This window comes from Canis lupus, chromosome 25 (genome assembly GCF_048164855.1).
Source record: "Canis lupus baileyi chromosome 25, mCanLup2.hap1, whole genome shotgun sequence".
Classification (NCBI taxonomy): Eukaryota; Metazoa; Chordata; class Mammalia; order Carnivora; family Canidae; genus Canis; species Canis lupus.
In genome coordinates, this window is record NC_132862.1 from 34,789,237 (window position 1) to 34,813,775 (window position 24,539).

General features: G+C 44.0%; 1 protein-coding gene across 5 annotated transcripts in view; it reads right to left on the minus strand.

Moving 5' to 3' along the window:
- ETV6 (ETS variant transcription factor 6) overlaps positions 1-24,539 on the minus strand; it is a 239,074-nt gene that overhangs the window by 125,020 nt on the left and 89,515 nt on the right. For 3 of the 5 annotated variants that reach the window (XR_012017719.1, XM_072799008.1, XM_072799010.1), the window contains exon 2: positions 22,010-22,139. The exons of 1 other annotated variant lie outside the window; for it this stretch is intronic. Coding sequence is in view for 3 of the 4 variants with exons in the window: in XM_072799008.1 (XP_072655109.1) it covers positions 22,010-22,139 (130 nt within the window). In the remaining variant the exon portion in view is untranslated. The remainder of the gene's footprint in view (positions 1-22,009; positions 22,140-24,539) is intronic. One more of the 5 variants, XM_072799009.1, reaches the window with a different exon arrangement.

Sequence of the window (24,539 nt, forward strand, 5' to 3'; positions counted from 1 at the left end):
ATTTAAAAAATTAAGGGACACCTGGGTGTCTCAGACGGTTAAATGTCTGCCTTCAGCTCAGGTCCTGATCTCAGGGTCCTGGGATTCAGTCCTGCAACCAGCTCCCTGGTCAGTAGGGAGCCTGCTTCTCCCTCTCCCTCTGTAGCTCCCCCTGCTTGTGCGTGCATTCTCTCTCTCTCTCTCTCTTTCTCTCTCGCTCTCTCTGTCAAATAAATAAAATCTTTAAAAATTTTTTTAAAATATATATTGCCCTTTTAACTCTTGCTGGGCTAAACAAAAATTTTCTATGTCAACAAAGTAAACTGAAGACAAAGAAATGACAAAGGAAATAAGATCAAGATTTTTCAGACTCAAATCTTGATCAGGGACCATCCTAAAACCTGTCTCAGAAGCAGCATTATGATGCGGGCAATCTAAAGATCTTCCAACATGATGATTTTAAAATAAAAATCTTTAGACTTTTGTTGGTTAAAGACGGACCACAGGAAATTGCAAGACTTGAAGTTTAAATGGATCACTATCGTTATTAGTTCTTTTATTCTTGCAAAGTATGGTAAAGAAATATTCTAACGAGATAATAGAAAGAAGCTGCTGGTTTGTTTTAGTCAATATCAAGTTCATAGTTGCCTTTTATAGGAAATGTGCAATCAGTTACTTCCTTGACGCACAGTGGGTTTAACTCCCCCACAACCCTAGGAATAAATTCCTTAGAAAAGAAACTTCCCTTTGGGGGAGAGACTGGTCCCCTTTAAACGTATACAACAGAAACCATTACCCAAATCACCCAGTACCATTCACTCTGAGGGCTTGGTAATAAAGAATCTCACTCCTGAGCGTACCTAAGCCCAGCCAGGGGCACAGACCTGACCATGGAAAGCCATCTTCTCTACTCTGACACCTTTGATGGTTGAGTCATAAGATTCCCCAGGGAAGAGGCTCATGAAATTACCAAATTACATAATTGTTCTTCTGAATTCACAAATGTTCTCTTGTGGTTTAAGATAAACGAGTGCTGATTCTCCATATTAATAACCTTTTGTAACCAATGCTCCAGAAAAATGAACTCTTCTGCTGGCTGCCCAGCCTCCAGATTTTGGTTGTTATATTCACAGATTAATCTTTAATAGAGATGACTTCTACCTTCCACTTTTTAGGTGTTTGAAAGTCTGTACACGATCTCAACATTATCACACCTCAGACGGTGATGGGGATGGCACACTGTACTCTATTCAACTGGCTACCATTTTTACTGCCAATATATCATACTAGGGGCTTTCCATATAACTGGATAAATGATCATCAGAACTGGTGAGAAACAAAGAATCTGCAAAGTAGGGACCTCCAAAGCAGTGTAAGAGCTGGGTCTGAAGGCTAGGTTTCCTGACTCCAAGTCACATTCTTGTTCCACTGCAATATAGTTCTTTGCTATAAAAGTCTGTTTAAAGCTGGTAGGAGTTTAGTTGAAATTCAAGAGAACATCATTCATTCTCTGAAGAGCCTTGGTTTACAGAGGAACTCAAGTGGTTAAATAGGACATGTCACTGGGTATATGAATGGAAACTTCATGACCAGAACTCCACAAGGAAGGGGGGAGCACATCCATATTCCTTGATTTTTTTCCCCTCTCCTTGCTGTAAGAATTCACTTTCTCATGGGAACCTAAAGCTTGGAGTGTAGAGCTGTCACTGGCACCATGTTGATCTGTTACCATGGAGATCACTCTGGTAACATACAAACCTGCCACCAGTCCAGACACACAAGTATCTCATTCTGACTCCCAGAAGGATTGCTCTATACACCCCACTCCTACCAGTTTAAAGTTCGTCTCTGCTAGGATTTAGCTCTAAAGCGCCTGGCTTTTAAATGTCATTAAAAATATAAATACTCGTTGACAAGGAAGGAGGTAAAGAAAGAGGTATCTCAAGATTTTAAAGCAACAAAGTTCACAGGTAATAATTGCTCCCTATTTTGAGTTACGGGCTTAGCTATTCTATTATTTGACAAAGAACTAAATGTAAAATGTGGAATGGGGGACACCACTGGGGCTACTACTTAACACTTATTGATCAGCTATAATACACTGTTTACACAGTATCCAGCTCATTGCTGTAAGCTGTTAAATGTTAGAGCATTACTTGGTGTTAATCCCTACAAAGCCCTGCTACATCTCCAGAAACTGGAGTTCCTATAGGTGGCAGGCCGATGGCAATGCTGTCACAATCAGTCTCTAACCGGAGACAAATAGACCTGATGTTGGTCATCAGCTAAAGCATATCAGTGCCACTTTGGGTCTCATATAAATCCACTGGACCATCCAGAAGGTGCAACAAAGCCCTTAGTTATTCCTTATTCACAGAAGTCAAAAAGGCTTCTCTAATGCCAAAGCTACATTTGTAAGTGAAACCTCAGTTAGAGAAAGAAAGTCTATTTTAATTTCCCCTAGATCTTAAGATTATGAGAGGGCAGGTGGAAGGAGGAGGGACTTCGGGCTATCCATTAGGTTGACAGTGGCTAGGTATGGCTTTCCCCATTAGGAATTCCCAGGACTCACGGAAGGAAGGCTGGAACTACATGTTTATGTTCAGAAGTCTCAGGCTTCAGGCTGGGCCAAGATCACACGGAGACTTGGAGTTCTCAGGTTTCCTGTAAGACGGGCAGAGGCAGTGCCAGCATCCAGCAACTACCAGGTGAACAAAGAAGGCGGAACTTCCTTTCTCTGCATGCCCAGAGTTGAAGCTGGGCCACTGCCTCGATCACATGGGGTCTTGATGGTACAGTGCAAGGGAAGACACTGTCAACCCCCAACATCCAAAGCCTGGGGGTCTTAGGGATCTCAAGGCTCAGTGGGTTTCCCAACATCTTCTCGCTTACATTTAGTATATCATCAGCATCTCTGCCTAAGGAGCAGGGAATATTAAAAAAGAAGATACAACTCAAACTTACTAATTAGCAATTTCTCTTTTTAAAAATCTGAGTGGAAAGGATATTAAATTTCATCTATCTGTCAGTCACCCTTGCTCCCTTTGGCACCTCTTCAGCTCCTGCAACTCCTCTGCTAATAAGATCTTCATCCTCATGAATTCCTCCCCTTCCAATGCTGCCTGCGAGGGCCAGGTAAGAGAAATGGTCAGGGAATCACAGGACCAGGAGGCAGGAAAGCGCACGTTCACTCTTCTTCCAACCCTCCCCCCTACTTCTTCTCAATTCCAAACAAAATCAATAAGAAGTCAATCTCTTGAGGCGCCTGGATGGATCAGTGGCTGAATGTCTGCCTTCAGCTCAGGTTGTGATCCCGGGGTTTGAGTCCCGCATTGGGCTCCCCACGCGGAGTCTGCTTCTCCCTCTGCCTGTGTCTCTGCCACTCTCTGTGTCTTTCATGAATAAATAAATAAAATCTTAAAAAAAAAAAAAAGAAGTCAATCTTTTCCACATCGCCCCCACTTCCTCACCAAAGGAGGAAAGGAGCATCTTAAAGTGTAGATTTGGTCATAACATTGCAATAGTTCTTTCTTACCCCCACCTCCACCCCCCACTTTAAGTCCAAATGGGGAATATATTGAGTAATGAAGAAAAGGAATTTTTTCAAAGGACCCCACTGGCTGCTGGAGGCCAATGAAAACCTGAAATCAGAGATTACATTTCTCTACAGGAGGAATGGCCCCATTTCTCCCTACTCTGAACTCAAAACAACACCCACATAGTGTTTTTGCTACACATGCCCAAAGAACAACTTAGTACTTTGAATCTTTATTGAAAAATAATTTAAAGAATCTATATTCCTGGAGCACCTGGGTGACTCGGTCGGTGGAGTGTCTGATTCTTGGTTTTGGCTCAGGTCCTGATTTTGTGGCTCAAGGGACTGAGCCCTGAGATGGGCTCCATGCTCAGCAGGAGCCTGCTTGGATACTCTCTCCTTCTGCCGCTTGCCCCACTCATATGTGCTCTCTCTCTTGAATAAATAAATCTTTTTAAAAAATCTATATTCTTTGGGGAAGAAAAATGAAATTAACAATGAAAATTGAGAATTGAGAAATGAAATTAACAATGGAAATGAAGAGGAGCAATTCTGGAGCTATTTAGACTGTAGTCAAGTAAGTGAAAAATAATAAAATTTTGGACTTAAGAGGACACACTAAGCTTACTTATACAGAGGAGAGTTGATAAAAATTAAATGGAAATCAAGAAAAAACATCCCATACCTTCAGGGGAAAACGTATTCTGATAAATTTTTGAGATATTTATCACTTGTAGTTACTATTTTACTGGGCACAGTAGATTCTCAATAAATACTGGTTTTGTTGAATGATTACTGTTGAAAGCAGGTTTCTGCTTTCTAAGATTGAGTGCCTATCTTACTCATCCTTGTATACCCAGCACTGAGCAGTGTTCAATCAATGCTTGAATTTTCTTCAGAACAAGGCCAGTCAGCCACAAATAATATTTCCAAGGAAGTTCACAAGGAAAAGGATGCAATCTGGTACCAGTCACCTTCCTTACCTACCTGAAACACAATCTGCACGTTTCTGTCCTAACTGATAAGGTGTGGCAAGAGCTGGCTACTGAGGTTCTAGGCCAACCTGACCCTAGGATGAACGAGAATGGACTCTCTTCTAGAGGTGAGGGGCACAGTTATGTTTGCTCATTTATGGCCCAGGTATATTATTTTCTGGAGGCTTATCTGCCTTTACAGGACTATGACATTAGTACTATTTCTTTTTAGGGGACTGGTATAGGTTTGACTTCATTTCTAAGCAATGAGGTCAATTTAAAGTAATTGACAAGCAGCCCCTGGGTGGCTCAGTTGGTTAAGCATCTGCCTTCGGTTCAAGTCATGATCTCTGGGTCCTGGGGATCGAGCCCCCCATCAGGCTCCCTGATCAACAAGGAGCCTACTTCTCCCTCTCCCTCTGCCTGCTGCTCCCCTTGCTTGTGCTCTCTCTCTCTCTCTCTAAGAAATAAACAAAACCTTTAAAAAATAAAATAAAAAAAAATAAAACAGTTGACAGCACTGATGAGCTGCAAAGAAGGGATAAAACACACAGGTTCTAGAACACATAGATCTGGATTCAAATTCTGACTCAAAACCAGTTCTGTGGCAAATTACTTAACAATTCAAAGCCCTAGTTTCTGTATCTGTAAAGTGAAGACTCTCAGACTTGTTGGGAGAATAAAATGAATGAGACAATCTATTTAGAGCACTAGGAACTCACCGCACACACCCAATAAACGGCAGCTGTTTACGCAATGCTCAGCTGGTCATCATTTTGCAACTGTGATTTTTATACATGGTATCACATTTTTCTAATACCTCAATTTTCTCAAATCGAAATGAGTGCCGAGAAAATATGCTTCATGGCAAAGTCACTCAGAGTCCTTTAGTCGTACAAACTAAAGCTAGAGGAAGAACAATGTGGCAGTCCTAAAATTACATGTCCGCACATACCAGAACCTGATTGGCAGGACCAGTCAACACTGTGGCCTCTGTCCTAGAAGCCTATTTGGACAAGGATAACCATGATGGGAATGGCTTCAGTGAACAACCATTTGGAAACATGCTGAGCATCCCCTGGAGCAGCTGAGAGAAGGTAAATCAAAATCCTGAGACAAGTTCTCTTGAGGAAACTGCCATATCCAATGCATGTTCCTAGTTATTAAGTCAGCATTTGCTCAGGAACACTCAAAACCAAATTGTAGCTGACCTAGCATGCACTAATCTTTTCCTGTTTTTATCAGATATACTAATAAAAAATATCTAGCTTTTTGATGCAAGTTTCTTCACCAGAAAGGCTGTTACATGGTGAATAGTTTCCTTGCTCTTTAGAATAAATCCTACGAACAACTGCAAAAGGTCAGGACCTCTTAAAATCGCTTATACAACGTCAGAATTGGACAGAGCTTACTAATGTCAGAGAGTCTGATTTCCCCCAGTTTTACAAATACACAACTAAGGCTCATCATGGTTAAACAGTTCTCCCCAAGCCACAGAGCTACTGAGTGACAGCCAGGATTGGACACTGGCCTCCTGGCCCTAAGTTCAAGATTCTTTCTGCGGCCGCTCTACACTCCCTACTTGTGTATATGTCTCCCCACAGAGCCCAAGCCCACTGCACTCAGAGAAAATCTGTAATAAATACTTGCCATATTGATCAACAAATTCTACAATTTTATTCTTTCAACCTAATATTGTATTTCAATCCCCAAAGAGCCCAATCATGGCTAAATAAACAAGTGCCACTTGGCTATGGCTTAGGAGGGGTTTAAAGAGATTTCAAAAATTCTGAAATCATAATCTAATTTCCTCACAGTGGTGTGAAAAGGGTTCTGCTGTACCCATTTCAGAGACAGGGAAACTGAGGCCAGAAGCGACGTGACTCGCCCAAGGTCACACTGCTCCTTGTACGTCGCTAGAGCTGGCACTTGAACTCGGGGACGTCTGGTCCTGAAACCTGTGCCATTTCCCTTCCTTCGCCTAAGACTCATGAATTCTGCCCCCAAACGACCCTGCCATCATTCTCTCTCCTCGTCTGTTCTGCTTAAAAAAAAAAAAAGAAAGTTACTTCAGAAGGCATCCCCGTGTCAACCGGAAAGGACACGGGCCGGCTGGACCGTAGAAGGTGGCACGTGCGGGTACAGGGACATCCTCTGTGCCCACGCGGACCCTCATGTCCTCGGAGACTGGGGACTCCGCTCCCGGGGCCTGCAGAGCTTGGCGGGCTTCGCAGGTCCGGCGTCCAGGCCCTGCAAGGCCAGCCTGAGGAAACGGCCTCTGCGTCCGAGGGGGAAGGAAAGGGGTCGTTTCTGTGAGTCCCAGCAGCTCGGGCCTCCATGTAGGTCAGGGATGGGTGAAGCCAGGGAGCCAGGCAGCCGGAGACGCCCCGAGCCTCCTTGCCGGCGGCTCCGGGAACGGTTAAAGATAGAGATGGCGGCGGCTAATGGCGGGGGTGGCGGGAACGGCAGAGGAAGACGGCTGTGAAGGAAGGTGCGGGGGGACGGATATAATCCAGCATACAGAAACCTGTCAGGATGGGATTTATTTTTGTTCTGTGAGGGAGTATAATAGGGCTTTGCCTGCACTCTCAATAGCTGTTTTGAAGTGAACCCGGCTGGTATGTCTTTAATTTGTCATTTCATTATGAAACCGTTTCCCTTCCAAGAAGCCTTCAAGTCAGGAAGCGCTGTCTGCCCACACAGGAAATTCCTTTGCTTCAACTTCCCCAAAAAGGAAATTTCCCTCAGAAGTGAGCCCAGCATCTGCCTTTGAGCAGAGCTGTTTCAAGAAACTTTGGCAGCGGAGTCCTGAAAACACCCCTGGCTTTCTGCTGCTGCTGGGATGTGGGGATAAGCAGTGAGGCTCTCGCCCCGGGGGTGGGGACCCCACTGACACCAGCCCTAGGGCCACCCTTTCCTCCCCCTTCTTCGTCCTCTTGTGCCATTGCCCCCCTCGAGCCCGGGCAAGGGCAAGAGCTCCAACTCCACCAAGCACTGAGGACCTGCCGTTTTGCCCCAGAAACGCGCCCCCCTGTAGATTTACCTACGCAGCACCCACAAACACGCTCACAAATGGGCACCCTGCAGTCACCCGGAGGTGCTGCAACGCGAAAGCACCTATTCTTCTCTCAAGTTAAGATTGTATTAATTTGAAGAGACTCGGAAAATCGGGACAACTTGGTTTGTGTGTGGCGGGGGGGGGGGTGGGGGGGGGAAGCAGAGAGGGAATCTGGTGTCATCTAAATGTTTTATTTTTATGTTTCCCACATCTGACCAGTTTTTTCATCAATCCCATTTGCTATCATGATGCTTACACAAAGAAGGCCCCAAACTGCTTTTCCCCAGCTGCTCTTACTAAATGAAGGCCTCGATTATTTTCCTTTGTGCGCCTACTATGTGCCTATTCTAGGTATCTGGGTTAAAAGTAAATAAAACAGGCAAAAATCCCTGTCTTTGTAGGATTTAACTATTAAAAAACAAAAACAAAATCATGGGGCTCCCGGGTGGCTCAGTGGTTGAGCATCTGCCTTCGGCTCAGGTCGTGATCCCAGGTCCTGTGATCCCTACTGGGAGTCTGCTTCTCCCTCTGCCTATGTCTCTGCCTCTCTGTGTCTCTCATGAATAAATAAATAAAATCTTTTTTAAAAAAATCAGATCTGGCCATTGAGATGAAGCTGTATTATTATGGCCTAATTTACCACCATTGCCTAAAATCAGAAGGGTGATTCTCTCACATATCTGACACCAAAATAGGAGGTTTACAACCACACTGGAGCAAAACACTCTTGTTCTCTCTTGGTCCCACACTGACTTGAGACCTGTCACAGAACCACTGCAGTATTTCAATGAAGAGGGTGCAAGAAAATAAAAGAGCCCACTAGTGCTTCTAAAGCACATATATTACCAAATTCCTTTTTATCAAGGGTGGTGGGTATTTTTTTTTTCTACACAAACTTCCCCAGTGAAGATTTCAAGTAAAACATGGACGGGAAACATATCTCCAACCACAGCCTTGTAAAACTAATCTCTCAGACATATTGTGAATCACTAAGTGGGTGAGCGCCCAGAGCAGCTGTGAAGTGAATAATAATATATAGTATTTTATGAAGCTTTTTAACAGAGAGGCATTAGCAGGAAACTATCAGAATCCTACTTAAGTTTTTAATTTTCCATTTCAAATCACTTCATTAAAAACAAAACAAAACAAAAAAATTGTGAAAAGGAAACAACACAGAGCCTAGAAGCACAAAAGGAGGGAGTGGTATTGAACTTCCAACTGTTGAGCAGCCAGTAGGACAAAGAGACCCGGACAGATGAGGAACTGAGACAGCCCTGGATTTTTGCCCTGCAATTAGATGGCACTAGAATGGCAGAGCAATAGAATCTGATCTTATTATGCTATTCGTGTGCCAGGACTCTGTAAGGGATATTGTTTACCAGGAAACAGAGCGATATTTAAGGGACTAGTGAGAATCATATAGCTCACTGAAATCTGAATATATTAACTCTGAGGTTTTGGGGTTATGGTAGATATTTTCCGTGGAGCAGATGCATAATTTTATTTCAGTGACTTACTCCATTTTTCTAAAATTTATGAGGTTTTAACCATGGCAGAATCTCAAAGGGGGACCCAACATCATTTTTCATGTTCTCAAAGACAATGGTCTAGGGAATAGGCCTTTGGATTACATTTGGGAGGGAGAATATAGAGCAGAGTCTGAGGAACCTGCTCTGCCAACTACAAGCTCTGCGACTCGGGGCAAGTTCCTCACCCTCTTTAAACCTGACTTTTCATCAGTGAAGTGGGGATAATAAAACTTGCCTTTAAGGGCTGTCATGAGGATTAAATGACATAATACATGTGAAAAGTGCCTTCCATAAGCACTTAGTAAATGTTAGTTATTAGTGCACACAGAGAGCTATGAAGGATCTTCCTCCTAAATTCCACACACCCACTCCTCAAATAAGCCACTCCCCTCTGGCTAGCCCCTTTTAAATTCTCCACAAGTCAAGATTTTCCTGACCACTTCAACTTGAGACTTGGATTAACAGGTCCCTTATAACCGCAGGATGGGCCTGGTATTACAATCAAACATTTCGTCACTTCAGAGGTAAAGGCATTCTGGTTAGGAATGGTTGAAAGGTTTAAGGATTCAGACTCAAAATTCTCTCCTCCTCTCAAGGCAATGAAGATGACTTGCACGTTTTCAAGCTGACCATGTGCCAGTGGAGGTCCGACTTTGTTCAGTCAGTACTGACACTGGCCACGTCTAGAGACCAACAGCCAGGCACAATAAATATGCGATTACTCATCTTGGTCTTAGAGGTGCAGGTTCACGATGTTTTGTCTAAATCAAGGGGCCTGGATTTTCTATCCAATTTTTATATCAGTCTTCTCCATGGAGGAGGCCAACCCTAAGCAAAATCATAGAGTTTTTTCCAACTCTACTCCCTCCCTTGGCCTTCCATGTGGGCCACGGTTTTCCTATTTCAAAAGATTCAAGAGATTTGACAAACTAATTTTCATTAAGATATCAGGGACTTAATGTATTAATTATCACTCTCCAAGGTACTAGTTGTTGTCCTAACAACTTACTGTTAAAAAGTAGAGCTTGGTAGAAACAATGCCCAACCCAACAGGAATATATTTTAACAGTGGAGCTTCCAACATCATGGCAGTTCATTGTGTTCAGGGCACTCTCGAATCACTGCAACTGGGTGACCACATACCCTGCTGAAGCATAAGACTAGCCCTGTTCACAAACAACTCTAAACCCTCTGTCCTAGATCCATAGTAGCGTCATGTGGACAATAAAAGTTTAGAAGCCAGCCACTCTCTGAATCTCAATACTCCTTTTGCAAACGAGAAAGTACGAGACAGGAGACTGCTACACAGCTAGATATACAATGCCAGCACTACAAAATCCAGTTGTATTTTCAAGTTCTTTCCCTGGATCACTTTGGCTAATAGGAATCACCACAGAAGCTTTGTGAAGCAGTTATCTGGAGTAATAGCCATGAAACAATATGAACCAAACACACGCACGCACACTCATTTGAATTCATCTGAAGTAAAATTTCTCTTTGCCTAAGAATCAAAAGAAATTTTTTTTCCTTTTACAAGCTCCAAACAAATTTTACATCTGTTTTGATTTTTGTGAGTCTCTGAAGTTCCTCTCAGCATGATCAGAGAATTCAAGTATAGCTTAGAAGGACATTTATAACTCACGGCTCTTGAGGGAGGAATATCTCTCTCAGGGAATCTCTGCTCTGGTACTTCTAAAAGGCCTTTCACTAAAATCTCAAATATCTGGGTGAGTATTTGATTTGTGGCCAGATTTTAAGGGCAGCAGGAGCACCACACAAAATGCCTGACACAGAGCTGCAAATAATAGGGGAAAGGGAGGGAAACTCTCCCTCCAGGGCGGGGATTTTGTGCAGTGGCTTCACCACTACCTCACACAAGAAGTGAAAAGATTAAGTGTGGGAGTCAGAACCATGAGAATGATGATGTGGAAGAAATCAGAATGAAAAAGAAAAGCAAGCATTTTCTCCTCCTCTTTGTTCACTTGTAGTAGAACAATCTGCCCAAGATAGAAGAACAACCCAAAACGGAAGAACTTTCCAACCCATCAGAACAACAGGTTTGTGAACTTGCACTGCCTTTGGGCTACTTCCCCAAGTAAGGCATCAGAGGAGGAAGAAGAAAGAGTGATTTTATTTCCTCTAGAGGGCTGGCACCAAGTCATCTGCTCATATTTATTTCTCTACAATGAGTTCCTGATGTTGGTGACCTGAGAGCTACTTAAGGAGGCAAATAAAACCACTCATCAGCTTTGTTCAGGAATCACTGCTGCTTTGGGCAATTCTTGTCTCCTGAATCCTACACCCTTTCTTCACAGCCTGTGGCAATAAGTGAATGATCTGAGTAACTAGTTCAGGGCCCCTATTTAGAAATAGTTCCTTGGGTGTGAGTTTTCATGCCCATGGGATGGTATAAGTGTCACAGATTCTCTTTGCTGGCTGGGGCGGATGGAAATGTACTTTAAAGCTCAGCATCAAAGCCTTCACTTTAGAAGCTGAAAGCCTTCATTCCCTTGCCAACTGCGCTTTTTTCCCCCTATAATTAATTAATGCAGTATTAATTGTGCATGTGCTATGAGGCCGGCTGAAGGAGGATAGGGCGGCCCCATCCATGCAGATCAGCTGGCTTTGTGAAGCCGGAAACCCAGTGGGCATCTACAGAAGGAGCAAATTGTAGATTGTCTTGTTTACAGGTTACAGGAAAGGCAAACGTGCCTCAAGTTGCAGAGGGGATTCCCACAAATCATGCAGTTGGGGTCAAGTAGGTAGTTACCAGAAGCCACACCTGTGTGTAATGCACTGGGCAAAGAGCCAACTTGCAGTTCTCAGGGCTATGAGAAACAGGGAACAGGCCTGAGATCAGCGAGAAGGTTCCCGGGACCCCGTATAAGGTGTGAGTGGCTGTGAAAGCCTTCAGAAAACCTGCAAGGCTGAGGAACTACCTTATACCTCATCTTCACTATGGGCAGTGTCAGGAAGTGTCCAACAGTATCAGGTGCTGAATTTCCATATTTCCTCACAAGAGGTGCATCCTCACAAAACAGTCACAGTTAAAGTAGAGGACAACTTCCTGTGTCACCAAAATACCACCACCTGAACTAAAATTTGATGTTGAGTGCTAGAAGTGAGAATCATGATGTTTACAATTTATAGATAATGCTCCACTGCTAATATCCCTCGTATTTCTCTTCTGTAATTAGAGAACAAATAAAACGTAGGAGCTGTGAAGGACCCCAGGGAATCATATACCAAAGCTACTTTGCTTCACAAATGACCCTGGGAGAAATAACAGATTGTTTGGGATGACCCTCCAACCCCAGAACCCGAAACAAAGCACACTGGGCCAACGCTCAGAGAGGACCAGCCCCAGACAAGTACACTCCCTGCTCTATTACCCTGTGGCAGAATTTCCTGGAACATATGCCATGTTGGTAAACTGAGGCACTGAATGTCATACAACTTTTCTGAAACATGTCCGATGAACAGAAAGCATTAGGAAGTGAAGTGCTTCATTTTGTGAATTCATTACTATAATCTCCATGTGAGCACATCATCTTTCTTGCTGTTTTATAATCATCCGGGAGGTGGATCATCACTTTTGCATTTAATTTTGTTTCTAACATTATCCAGAATTTATAGAGGTACCCGAAAATACACTACCAATAACAGTCTGCATAGAGGACTGAACTTGAACATTTTTCTTACACTACTTCACAAGGTAATTTAGTTTATGTCACTCATTTTATCCCTTTTGGCCTTCCTGTCTGTTGTTTATAAAAATTTCACTTAAATTAAAAAAAGAAATCAAGCTGTTAAGCTGGGATTTCCTCCTTCTAACCAACAGCTTCCAATCACGACTTCTATCAGTTCCTAATGAAGAAGCAACACAGTGAAGTGACAGAAAGCCTAAGTTTTAGGATTCGACCTGGATTCAAATCATAGATCCTTCACCTGCTTCCGTGTGACCTCTGGTCAAGTGGTTTGTCACTCTGAGCCTCAGACACAATACAGATATAATATCTACTTCGCACTGTTAGAGATTATTCAGAATAATATATATAAAAGTCCTGGCACACAGAAAGTGCTCAGTAACAGCAGTGACAATGATTACTTATGCCACACATTATCAAAACAAAAATTTCTTTAGAGAAGCATCTTATACACAGCTGACCTCAGAATGGCTCCTAAGGAAGAAGCACAGTTCTGGCAAACTGGCAGGTGGGGTATGACAACAACAAAAAAGAAACTCATTTGCAAAAATAAGCCACTCCTGGAAAACAAATGGGTAATTAAATCCTAATATTGTGACTTCTAAGGTGGAACTATATAGACTGCCTGCTACTCCTGTAATTTTTCCTAAGATATTACTATTCCACGCCCTTCAAGACTCATCTAGGTACCTTCTTTTTCCCTTAATACTTGTTAGAAACCTTCCCCCTCCTCAGTGAACCACTTTAGTAAATGCTCCCACCCCAGAGTAGAGAGTTCAGCCTCAGCAGATTGGTGAAATCAAGTGTTCCCTGCACAGCCCTGCCTGGGTTAGACTTTTCCTTCCAGGCATCTAATCTGCATCCACCACACATCTACAGCTCTTTATCCAGTACCTATATCTGCAATCTGCATTTCTATTACTGAAATCTTGGAGCTCCATTTGAGGCTATTTCTATCCATGATCTAGAGGAAACAGAAATAGAGTCTAATTTCAAAGGAATGGAGTTTAATCCACCTACCCAAGATGGAAGCAGTAATATCAGGGCAGGGTAACTAATTATTCTTGGGAATTTACAGGCATGTGGCCAGAGCCAGGGACAGTTTCTATCTCTCAAATCCTGCTCTACCTTGCTTCAGAAAGGACCAGAAGGAAGAAGCCCCAAAACTCACAGGGTCAGTTCAGGCAACTGAACCAGAATCCTCCTCTGCCAACAGGGAAATCAGTAATATCCAAAGGTCTGTGGTCACTTTAACCTCCGGAAAAACGTAAAGATGAGGTGGTCAAAGTCATTCCAGTCAGAAATTCCAAGAGTCTGAGCTTGGATAAGATCTAACTTAGGCCTGAAGCAAAATGGAAGAAAATATCTGCTTGAGAATGGAAACTCTATCCTATTTGTATAGACTCGACCCAGTCAACGCCTGTGATAAGAGGACATGAGGAGGAACCTAGGAAAGCCATTTCAAGCCAACATCACCCTGACTCTTCATCATGCCTGTCAGCAAGGATTGTGTAGCTATATACGAAGTTGACCATGGAACTTATGGACAGGGGCCCTAATATGCCAAGAGAAAGACCACAGAGGTCCGGTCGGTTGTCAAGTCCAAGGGGAGACAGTTGAGAGGCAGTCTCTACTCAGAGAACTGACTGGTTCTCAATCAGCTCTTACTTTTTTTTTTTTTAAGCTCTTACTTAGCTCTTAAATGGCTGCCCGGCGTAGTCTGTCAGAACTTTTCAATCCTGGTCTAGAATAGTGTGCGGTGTCTCTGGGCTCACATAAATAACCCACAACACCAGGTAGGGACCATCAACTGCCAGAAGCTTCCAAACGCCAACTTCAGAATTCCAAGGACACTGAGAGCCCTGCCTCCTCCATCCCCCCAGATCACAGGCGCTTTGTCAGAGCTTCTGCTGGAGGAACTGCCTTAAATGTACACGGAGCGCGCGGCATGAAATGCAAAGTGAAAGAAAAGGTCAATAGACCTCTGGTTATATGTTTTTTTTTTTTTTTTAAAGACATCTATAAATAGCTGCATTTATTGAAGCTGCTTCCTTATCAGGAAGCATGGAGCTAGGAATTAACGTCTGCCTGCATCGGAAATTCTTTCAGACTGCAAGCCCAAAAAGGAAATTTCCCTTCCAAAGCATCCTGGCTGTTCTGTTGCGGGCTGTTTTTTCTCTTCAGGCTGTGTGAAGCAGCTAAGCAGGGCCCTGAAACAGCCGCATGTGCTGCTGGAGACGCAGAAAGCTTTCAAGCATTTGAATGTGAAAAGTGGAGGCACCTGAAGGAAGGCTTAAGGGAAACAAGATCTAAAACACGGGTGGCTGGCCATCTCTGTGAGAAGTCCTCACCGCTTTGTCAGGTGCTGACTGAGAAGGAAATCTTCCCCATGTCCTTGCCTCAACTCTGCCGGTGACGTCACGACACGTCACAGGCAGCTGTGTGAGGAGAGGCCATTTTTGGAACGCTGATAACAGCAAAGGACAGGGGAGGACTTGCTGGGTTTTAGAAGAAGAGTAGGGAAGGCTGAGGAGGGAGGCTTACAGATTGGGGCCAGAAGAAAACCACTCCAGGCAGAGGTATGGAGAGCATGGGGTGGGAAAGTGCTCCAGAGCAGAACTGAGCTCCCAGAGATCGTAGCATTGTTAGAGAATAGAGCTCATTTCCAGTGTGACTTAGGGAAATCTGTCTCGGTGTAGGCAGACAAAACTCTAGGCCCCTTGTTTAGCGAAACACACAAGGACACACACGCTTCTCTTGGTCCTTGAAAATGAGGAAGCCCACTTATCAGGCTATTTATCAGCTCTGGAAACTGAAAGAGCTCCAGTGAGTTACTGGAGCCACTGTTTGCTGGGCACTGTGCTAGGTGCTACCCATAAGTTAGCTCTGATCCTTATAGGGCAGCCTCATAAGTAGATGTATTAGAAATTTGAGTTTCAGAGAGGTTAAATCGTCTAACAAGGGAGGCAGAGCCCTGGAATGTGAGCCCACTCAGGTCTTTCTGAACCCAAGTCCTTTCTACTACCATGCCTTTCCATTTGGAATCGCCAAAAAGAGCTGTGGGACCTGTTTCCAGGTCATTTCTGGTGAAATGCCAGAGAATGGGAGGACATGACTGAGCCCCACTCCTACAGCTGGACCTCTGAGGCTTTCATGGCCTGGTTCCTGGTGGAAGCTGACTGGTCAAGGTTCAGCACAAATCAATGGTCAAGTGCATGACCAGAACCAAAGTGCTCCCAGTCCCTGCACCCAAGGCCGCCCAGACTCCTACAGTCAACAGTGCTGCTACTTTCAAGTCCACAAGACCCTGTCATTATGTGTTCTCCCAAGAAGCCTACATGGTGACTTCTGAAATAGACATCACATTTGGCTCTTCACGGGCTGGTGTGAATCTAGACAATTCTGTGGACCTACGGGAGGCCCAGTCACCTCTTCAATAAGACAGACTTAGTAACACCTACTTCAAGGACGGCTCTGTGATTAAATGAGACAATATATGGGAGCACATGCTGTTGCTTATAACAATACAAAACATGAAAAATGATATTTAATTCCCATTTTTGCCTCTTCTGAGGGAACAAAATTAACTTGCAAGTATATACAATTGTGGGTTGCTCTAGCTCATTAGGAAAGCGAGGCACTACATCCCGTTTCACTATCCTGGTTCTAATATAGCCTTGCTTGCCATGTGACTGTCTTCAATTCCGTTACTTTGCAGAGAAGGCAAAAATCACCAAGTGGGTGAGCCGCGAGGTAACGTTTCCAAAGGAAGGCATTAAATTAAATTATTAAACACACACAAGTAGGAGTAGTAATGTAAGAATTCTGAAAGATTCACAAGGAAAGGAAGTAGAGCCAAGGGACTATTTCTGGTGTTCCGCTTCTAGAAAACTCTGAGCGGCTATTATGGCTATTTATTAACCCGCAACATCATAAACTGTAACCCTATTAAAAATGATGAATGAGTCCTAGGTTCTAATTTTTAAATATCAATTCACAAGGGTTTGAGTAGGCCCAACCAGCACTGCAAAATGTGGAGTCTTTGGGTAAACAGATAATGTCAACCTGTGATGGGATGTGATTGTATCAGCTAAATCCAAAACAATCAGGTGAAAAGAAATTTAAAATAAAGAAAAGACAGTTAGTGGGACGCTTGGGTGGCTCAGTGGTTGAGCATCTGCCTTTGGCTCAAGGCATAATCCCAGGACTTTGGGATCGAGTCCCACATCAGGCTTCCTGCATGAAGCCTGCTTCTCCCTCTGCCTATGTCTCTCTCTTTCTCTGTCTCTCATGAATAAATAAATAAAATCTTTAAAAAAAAAAAAAAAGACAAGACAGTTAGTGATTTCAATTCTGCCTGATAAGTCTGAAGTATACTTACTATAATCAGATGGGCAACCCTGAGCGTAACTGTTTGAGGCTGAGTGTTTCACGGGGTTGGCACCACCTCCTGAGGCACCTATGGCTGCCCCCTTACCACCCACTCTTCTCCCCAGGAATTTATAAAAAGGTGGTCTTTGGGCAGACACAAGAGAAAAAGTCTCCCCCCAGGGGGGCCTGGGTGGCTCAGTTGGCTAGGTGTCTGCCTTCAGCTCAGGTCCTGGGATATCAAGCCTCCTCAGGTTCTAGGCTCAGCTGGGTGTCTGCTTCTCTCTCTGCCCCTCCCCCTGTTCATGCTTGCACTTTATCTCTCTAATAAAAAAAATATTAAAAAAAAAAAGAAAAGAAAGAAAAAAGAAAAAGTCTCCCCCTTACACCATTAGGCCCTGAGTGAGAATGAGACAATGGTCTTCAGTGGCTGGAGAATCAACAGTGAGCTCCTCTAGGCACTCTCAGGGGTCTCTGGTCCTTTAAGTGTTTTCAAGGTATGATGAGAGGCTAGTTCCCTTTAAGGACTAGAACTTTTTTGTATTTTTCACCTACCTGCTATAATTGTTGTATTTCACCACTTCTACCCTCAAGCTTCAAAAATAAGTCAGTACCCTTTGTGGAAAGAGGCAAAAAAAAAAAAAGCCCTTTCTGTCTGCTCAATAAACATACTTGTATTTGCTCTCCTAGTAACACAGGGAGGTTCCAGGAACCTGCGCACGACTGCTGACGGGCACCAGCCTACCCATGCAGGCAGTGAGGCGGCCAGGCCAGGATGGCACGGGGCTGGCACCGTCTCCCCTTGGCTCTCCTCCTTTCCTAGACCCCAGACTATCCCACCTGGCCCTATCAAGTCCTCTACAGTCACCACTTAACACTTTGCACCATTTATCACTTTGTTTTTATCACAGGCAAACAGAAGGAAAGGCATTTACTTTCTACTTCTCAATAGCTTGCTAATTTGTCTCACTGGGTCTTCAGATTGGATATCTGGTGTTGGCAGAACAAAATGGTGAGAAACTCTGTGTATGAGAATCTTTGATATCATGAGCCCTGCCTTCCCTCCAACCAGAAAAGGATATATTTTGACTTAAGAATGAAAAGAGAAAAAAGAGTTAAGAGAGAAGATTTATCTGGAGATCAAGGAGGACATGGACATCATGGTTCGAAAAGCAGCTACTTTGAGGCTCACCAGTCTGGTGAGTATCTCTTTAAAACAAGCAGCTAAAAATGCTTTCAACCTAGCAATACCATAAATGTCCTGCTGCTGTCTTGGCTTCCAGATTCTTCCCCGTACTTTCCATGAGCATTCCACTGGGAATTGTCTGGAATCCCAGATTAAAACAGCAATAACCCAATTCCCTTGTTAGAATATTTATTTTCTTTTAGGTTTGGAAACCCAGCTGGGATGCATCTTCAAGTATATGGCACAGCCTCAACCATCCTAGGGGCTACATGAGTTGTTTCTCAAGCAGCTCGATGGGCAGCTGAATCCTGGAACAGGAGAGGGAGGAGGGCAGCTCAGCCTCATGTGGAAAGCCCCAGCTGAGGACAAACAGCAAGAGTCTGGGAGCCTCCATTTTCAGAGGATTCAGTCCAGATGTCAGGACCACAGGGCTCATGCAGATTACTCTGGATGTCTCCAAAGCCAGACGGCCAGAAAAAAGGCCACCTGATTATATTCTAAGGTCAGGAGTAATATCCTACAATCCTATATCTGATCATTATATATGTGGAGATCCATCCGTCCCATCTGAGGGACATAAGCAAACTATTCCACAATTCACTGACCAGTTATAAGATTCCAGCCATAAACCATTTCAGCCACTATAGCCACATCGGTGAATACTGGCTAAGTGTCAACCCTGAATTCATCCATCTTTCCAAAAAAGTATTTATTAAACACACTTACATAGTGGCATAATAGACTCAGGAGTCAGAACTGAGTTTGAATCCTGACTCTACCCCTTGCTAATTGTGTGACCTTGGCAGGTTACTTAAATTCTCTAAGCCCTAAATTCCTTATGTGTGACATGAATATTAAAAGAATATCTGTATCTACCTTACCAGTACTGCTGGGAAAATTAAATAAAATAATTTACATAAAGGACGTCAAACAGTCCCTGGTCCAGGGCAATCCCACAACAAATATCAGCTATTAGAGTTGTGTGCTAGGTGCATGGCAGGGCCTGCAGAGCAGTGGTGGGCAGCCCAGCTGAGGCCCATGAGGAAACCGTTGACTCCAGCAACAGTGTTGGTATAGAAGAGACAGTTCCAAGTAGAGAAAATGACTCCCTAAGTGAAATCATATTTTAAACCTAAGAGGGCCAGGTGCCTGGGTGGCTCAGTTGATTAAGCATCTGCCTTTGGCTTAGGTCATGATCCTAGGGTCCTGAGATCAAGCCCCACATTGGGCTTCCTGCTCAGTAGGGAGTCTACTTCTCCCTCTGCCCTTCCCTCCTGCTCATGATCTTTCTCTCTCTCTCTCTCTCTCAAATAAATAAATAAATAAATAAATAAATAAATAAATAAAATATTAAAAAATAAATAAAGTTAAGAGGGCGATTAAATATTCTCTGGTTCCATCATAAATTTTCCTGGTAGGAAAACTGAGTATTATAATGACTGACTCATGGTCAACCAGCTAGTTCAACAGCAGAACTAATTAAGAATTAAGATCTTCAGGGCAGCCCAGGTGGCTCAGCGGTTTAGCACCCTTCAGACCAGGGCATGATCCTGGAGTCTCAGGATCAAGTCCCATGTCGGGCTCCCTCCATGGAGCCTGCTTCTCCCTCTGCCTATGTCTCTGCCTCACTCTCTCTGTGTCTCTCATGAATAAATAAAAATCTTAAAAAAAAAAAAACCTTGCTTTTAAAAACAGAATTAAGGTCTTCTAACTAGCTAGTTTGGTGTGTACCTTAGTTTGTTCTACCATGGTAACTACTTACAGGGAGGCAGTCCTGTGGTAAAAGAGCTTCCAAAAATAAAGGCAACCAGAGGCAAACCAAGAGTTAGGGCCTCCTCGGAGGAGATATCTCAAAATAAAGGGATAAAAAACTATAAGAGAAATCTTAGCTCACTTGGGGCAAGCATTCATACTTATTTTTTTCCCTCTGTACTCGACTTTAAACTCTGTAAGGGCAAGGAGTTTGGTCTGCTTTGTTCATTTGGTATCCCCAGTATCCAGAAGAGGGTCTGGCACAGCACAGATAATCAATAATATTTGTAGAATGAATGAATGAATGAGATTATTATTATTATTATTATTATTTTTAATGAATGAGATTGGATAGTAGAAGTGTTTTGCCTACATGGCATGAGCATGTTCAAATTGCAGGTGAATATTCCTGAAGGGAATATACCGGTCACAGGACAGCTTCTGGAGGCAAAGATGCTATTACCCGAGTTCGGTGTCTTTTCCAGTCCTGCTGCTCCACTGGTACCATGACACTCCAGTTTTACCAAGGACAACAGTGCCCACAGTCATGACCCTGACACAGGACCTCTACAGTCCCAATGTCAACTGTAAAAGTTCACTGTGGAGAAGATGGGAGAGTGAAGTGATGCCCTTTACCTCCTGGCCCAAGTGAAGCCAGAATGTGCTGACTCTAACTTGCAGCAACTTTGTAAATACTGAGGGACACAGCAAGCTGGAGGAGGGGAAGGAAGGGTTCTCATGGCCCTCAACTCCTCCCCATGATCTTAGCAACCATCCTCACTGGAGGAGAAAAGATAAGCCAGCAGATATTCCCCTAGGGCTCCCCAGCATCCAGCATCATAGTCACCTGATTCCCTGAATTATCATGGGGTGAGAGCGAAGAGAAGCCTGCATCCTCTGTCTCTTTTTGTTCTCCACTTTCAGCAAGCAACCTTCTGGCTTCTGAAGAGGGGTGGAGTAAGAGGAGGAGAATATCCTGGGGAGCATTACCATGCCAGAAAGAGATGGCAAGCACAAATGTGCCACCACTGAAGCATCAGGAATCCGCTAGGGAAGGGCCAAGGTGACCCTCCTCCCATGTCGTCTACAGCCTGGAATTTGCGCCCTTGGGACAATATTCAAGCCAGAAAACCTGGCATTTCTTGGACACTGTGATCAGGGTGGGAATCAGGTGACTCATTCTCCCCAGCTGGCCCATCATGCTGTATCATCTAGGCTGGGTGGCAGCACGGGAAAGACAGACAAAAAGGAAACGACAGGTGTCGGCTGCTTTGGAGACTGGCCCCAACAGCACAAGTGCGTTGGCCCTGATCTCTGCCAAGCTGCAGTAGAGGATTCGGGCAGGGAGCTGGGAGAGGCAAGGGGCAGAGCCGGTCTCAGGCAGAAAGGTGAGAGACCTCAACCGACCTGAGCCAGAGGCAAGGCAGGCATGAGAGAACAGGACGGGGGAGAGGAGAGGATGGGATGAAGGCCGGATCTAGGCAGTAAAACGAATTAAGAAAAGCAGCCAACATGGGGAAAAAAAAAAAAAAGAGGAGAGGCTCTGTAAAGAAAGGAAGAACATACAGCCTAAAAGCAAAGCAGGGACAGAGTCTAGCTCAGAAACTGTCCAAAATTTAGGACCTATGAAAATACTAAAAAGAGGAGTTAAGTGTGAAGTCAGGGAGACAAATGTTCCCAAGAAGTCCCCTTTGCCTCTTAGGAGATTGGCGGACTCTGCCGGGAGCGCGCAGCGCCAGAGGTCGGGGTAACATGTCTTGGGGGGACAGGAGTCTCGAGCTTTTCAAAGCCATTGGTGGGGGCGGCGAGGGGGAGACTGCAAAGCAGCTTCACGCGCTCGCCGCGAGGGACAACAGGTCCAGAGCTTGCCCTCGCCGCCCGCCGCCCGCCCGCGCCCGCCCCCAGCCGCGCGGACACTCACGCAGGTGCGCGGGCAGGCGGATCGAGTCGTCCTCCATCCTGAGCGCTCGGGGCACTGGAACATGAAGTGGAGTCGAGGAAGCGTAACTCGGCACCGGGCTCTCGGGAGGCGTATATGAAATTCGTTCCTGCTGTTAAAAAGAAGGGCAGGAAGAGGGGAGGGGGAAGAAGACAATGAAAGCTTGGAACTGACTTGGGTGTGAAGTCGGGGCGGGGGCACCTGGGCCCTGGGGGAGCGGGCCTCGGCGCAGGCCCCCGCGGCCCCTCTGCAGACGCTCCACGCAGTTAGCTGGCCTCCCGGTCTCCAGCATTTAGGATTTATAACGAGCCTCTGGAAAGGCTGAATGTGGGGCTCCTCCTTTGGACTCGGGTCAGTAGGTGTCCGTTTTCTCCTCTCTGCACTAGTTGGTTTGTTCAAGGAAAGAGGCGAGACAAGGTGGAGGAAATGAAACAGCGTGTCCAAGAGAATGGCTCTAAAAGACTCCTCTTTCAAAAATTACTTGTCCAGGTCACATAACTAATGTCACCCATACGTTAAAACCACGGTTCCTCTTCTCTGGCAATATCCCCAGCTTCTACTATAGATACGATTCTGTACTCAGGTCCCCTGAGAGGTAAGCTCAGAGTGATGGCTTCTAAGTTCTAGATTTAATTAATAAATCTACAAACAAGATTCTTCTGTGCTCTCCCTATCTCGTTATAAACCAAAAATATCCAGTGTTTAATTTTTTTCCTCCGTAGCAGGGTATTATCTGCAACATTAATGGCATCTCCTTGCCCTTTCTTTCTCCAACTCAGAATCGATACTTCCTTTCCTCCTGAAGTATTTCAGAGCTCATTCAAGAACCGTCTGCATTTAAGGCAAGTACTGTTTAATTGAAGATACTTATTTAACTGACAAGAAAAGGGGGAAGGCCACTTCTGCAGATTCACTGTTTAAATTCAAACAGTGTTTGTTAGATCAATTAAAACAACTGGATGGGATGGGAAGGATTATTACTAGCTTAAAGTTAAAACGCAGCAAATAATGGCAAGGAACCAACTATTATCAGCTAGAAGAGCAGTGCAATTTGCATCTTAGATCAACTACTTTGACTTAAAGTCCATACATAAATAAACATAACTTCCATTAGTTTCTCTAGTCCAAATGTGCAAAGTAAAGTGGAACATTACAAGGTACAAAAATTAGTTGGGGGGAGAAAGATTAGTAAAACGCCATCATGAAAACAAAGATCAGAAGCAAAAGAAAAATCACAGATGAAAATAAAGCAAAGGGGGTATTTATGTTTTGGAAAGATGGTTCTCTAACATTTTATATTTCATCAAATGTGAAAAGGGAAACGGGGGAGTCCCCCCGGCTCTATAACCAAATTAAAGCTGCTCTTCAGCTCAGAGCCTGGAAAGTTTGGTGGTTGTGGTAGGAAGTTTCGATTTTAAATGAATATATACATATTTCTGTAATTTCCGAATGGAATCGCTGTACCTTCCCTGAGGCATCCTCTACCAGCAAATAGGGCATTTGGAATATTTCTGTTTAAGCATACATCCCATACTTTCCTCGTGAACTTCTTAATTAAAGGCAGGCACACACATCCTAGATTTCATTTCTGTATCGATCAAGATGTCTGGTGAAAGGTCACCCAGGGGCAAAAGCTTCAATTCACTTTTCTTGAACCTTAGCAAACATCACTCCTATTTTGAGCAACCCTAGCTTAAGGCAAAGACATCAATGCACCTATGGTAAACATACAAAATCTGTTTAGGGGTTTTTCAAAGTGAGATAGGCTTTCTAAGCATTTTAAACACAGTCTGTTTTTCTAATTTAACAAATTCTCCACACACTTCAACCCTCAAAAAAAACAAAACAAAACAGAAAAAACAACATACCCAGTCCCAATATATGTCTAGATATCTTATCTGCCGTTAACTTTATTCCCAGAAATAGCTTTGTTTTGTTAGGGTTTTTGCAGAAGTGAAACTGTTGATGAAGAAAACACAGTGCAGCCAAAAGTTTTCAAATGGCATGGCACAAGTGCGAGAAAAAAAAAGAAGATGGCATTTCATAATATGATGACTGTCTCTTAATGCAAGGAGAGACTCACCAGATCCTGCAACTGGTCTCTGTGACAGGCCACATCATGCCAGCTCCTTCGCCCCTCACTAAATCCATCAAGGACAAAAATGAAGGAGACCCAGCCCCCAAAACAGATTTTGCTTTGTTTCTTGGGAAATCTACCTCCAGCCTACTGATAAGGGTCAAGCTAGGTATCAGCTTTAAAATGCATATATTCTGACTGCTAACTTGTCATTGCATGTACTTCTGTGTGGCTGCCTGTCCTTCTGCTACACTGAAATGCCACACTTCAGTGCTTGCCCTGGGATTTTATACCAGCACCCCCATGTCCAAACAATTCTAGACAGAGACAGATTCTAGATTCTTATTCCTGACAATGGTTTCTACTCAGCCATACTCCAACACCAAAAACTTGGGATGGGAAGCCCTTTTTAAAAGGTTCAAAGAAGCGATTTGT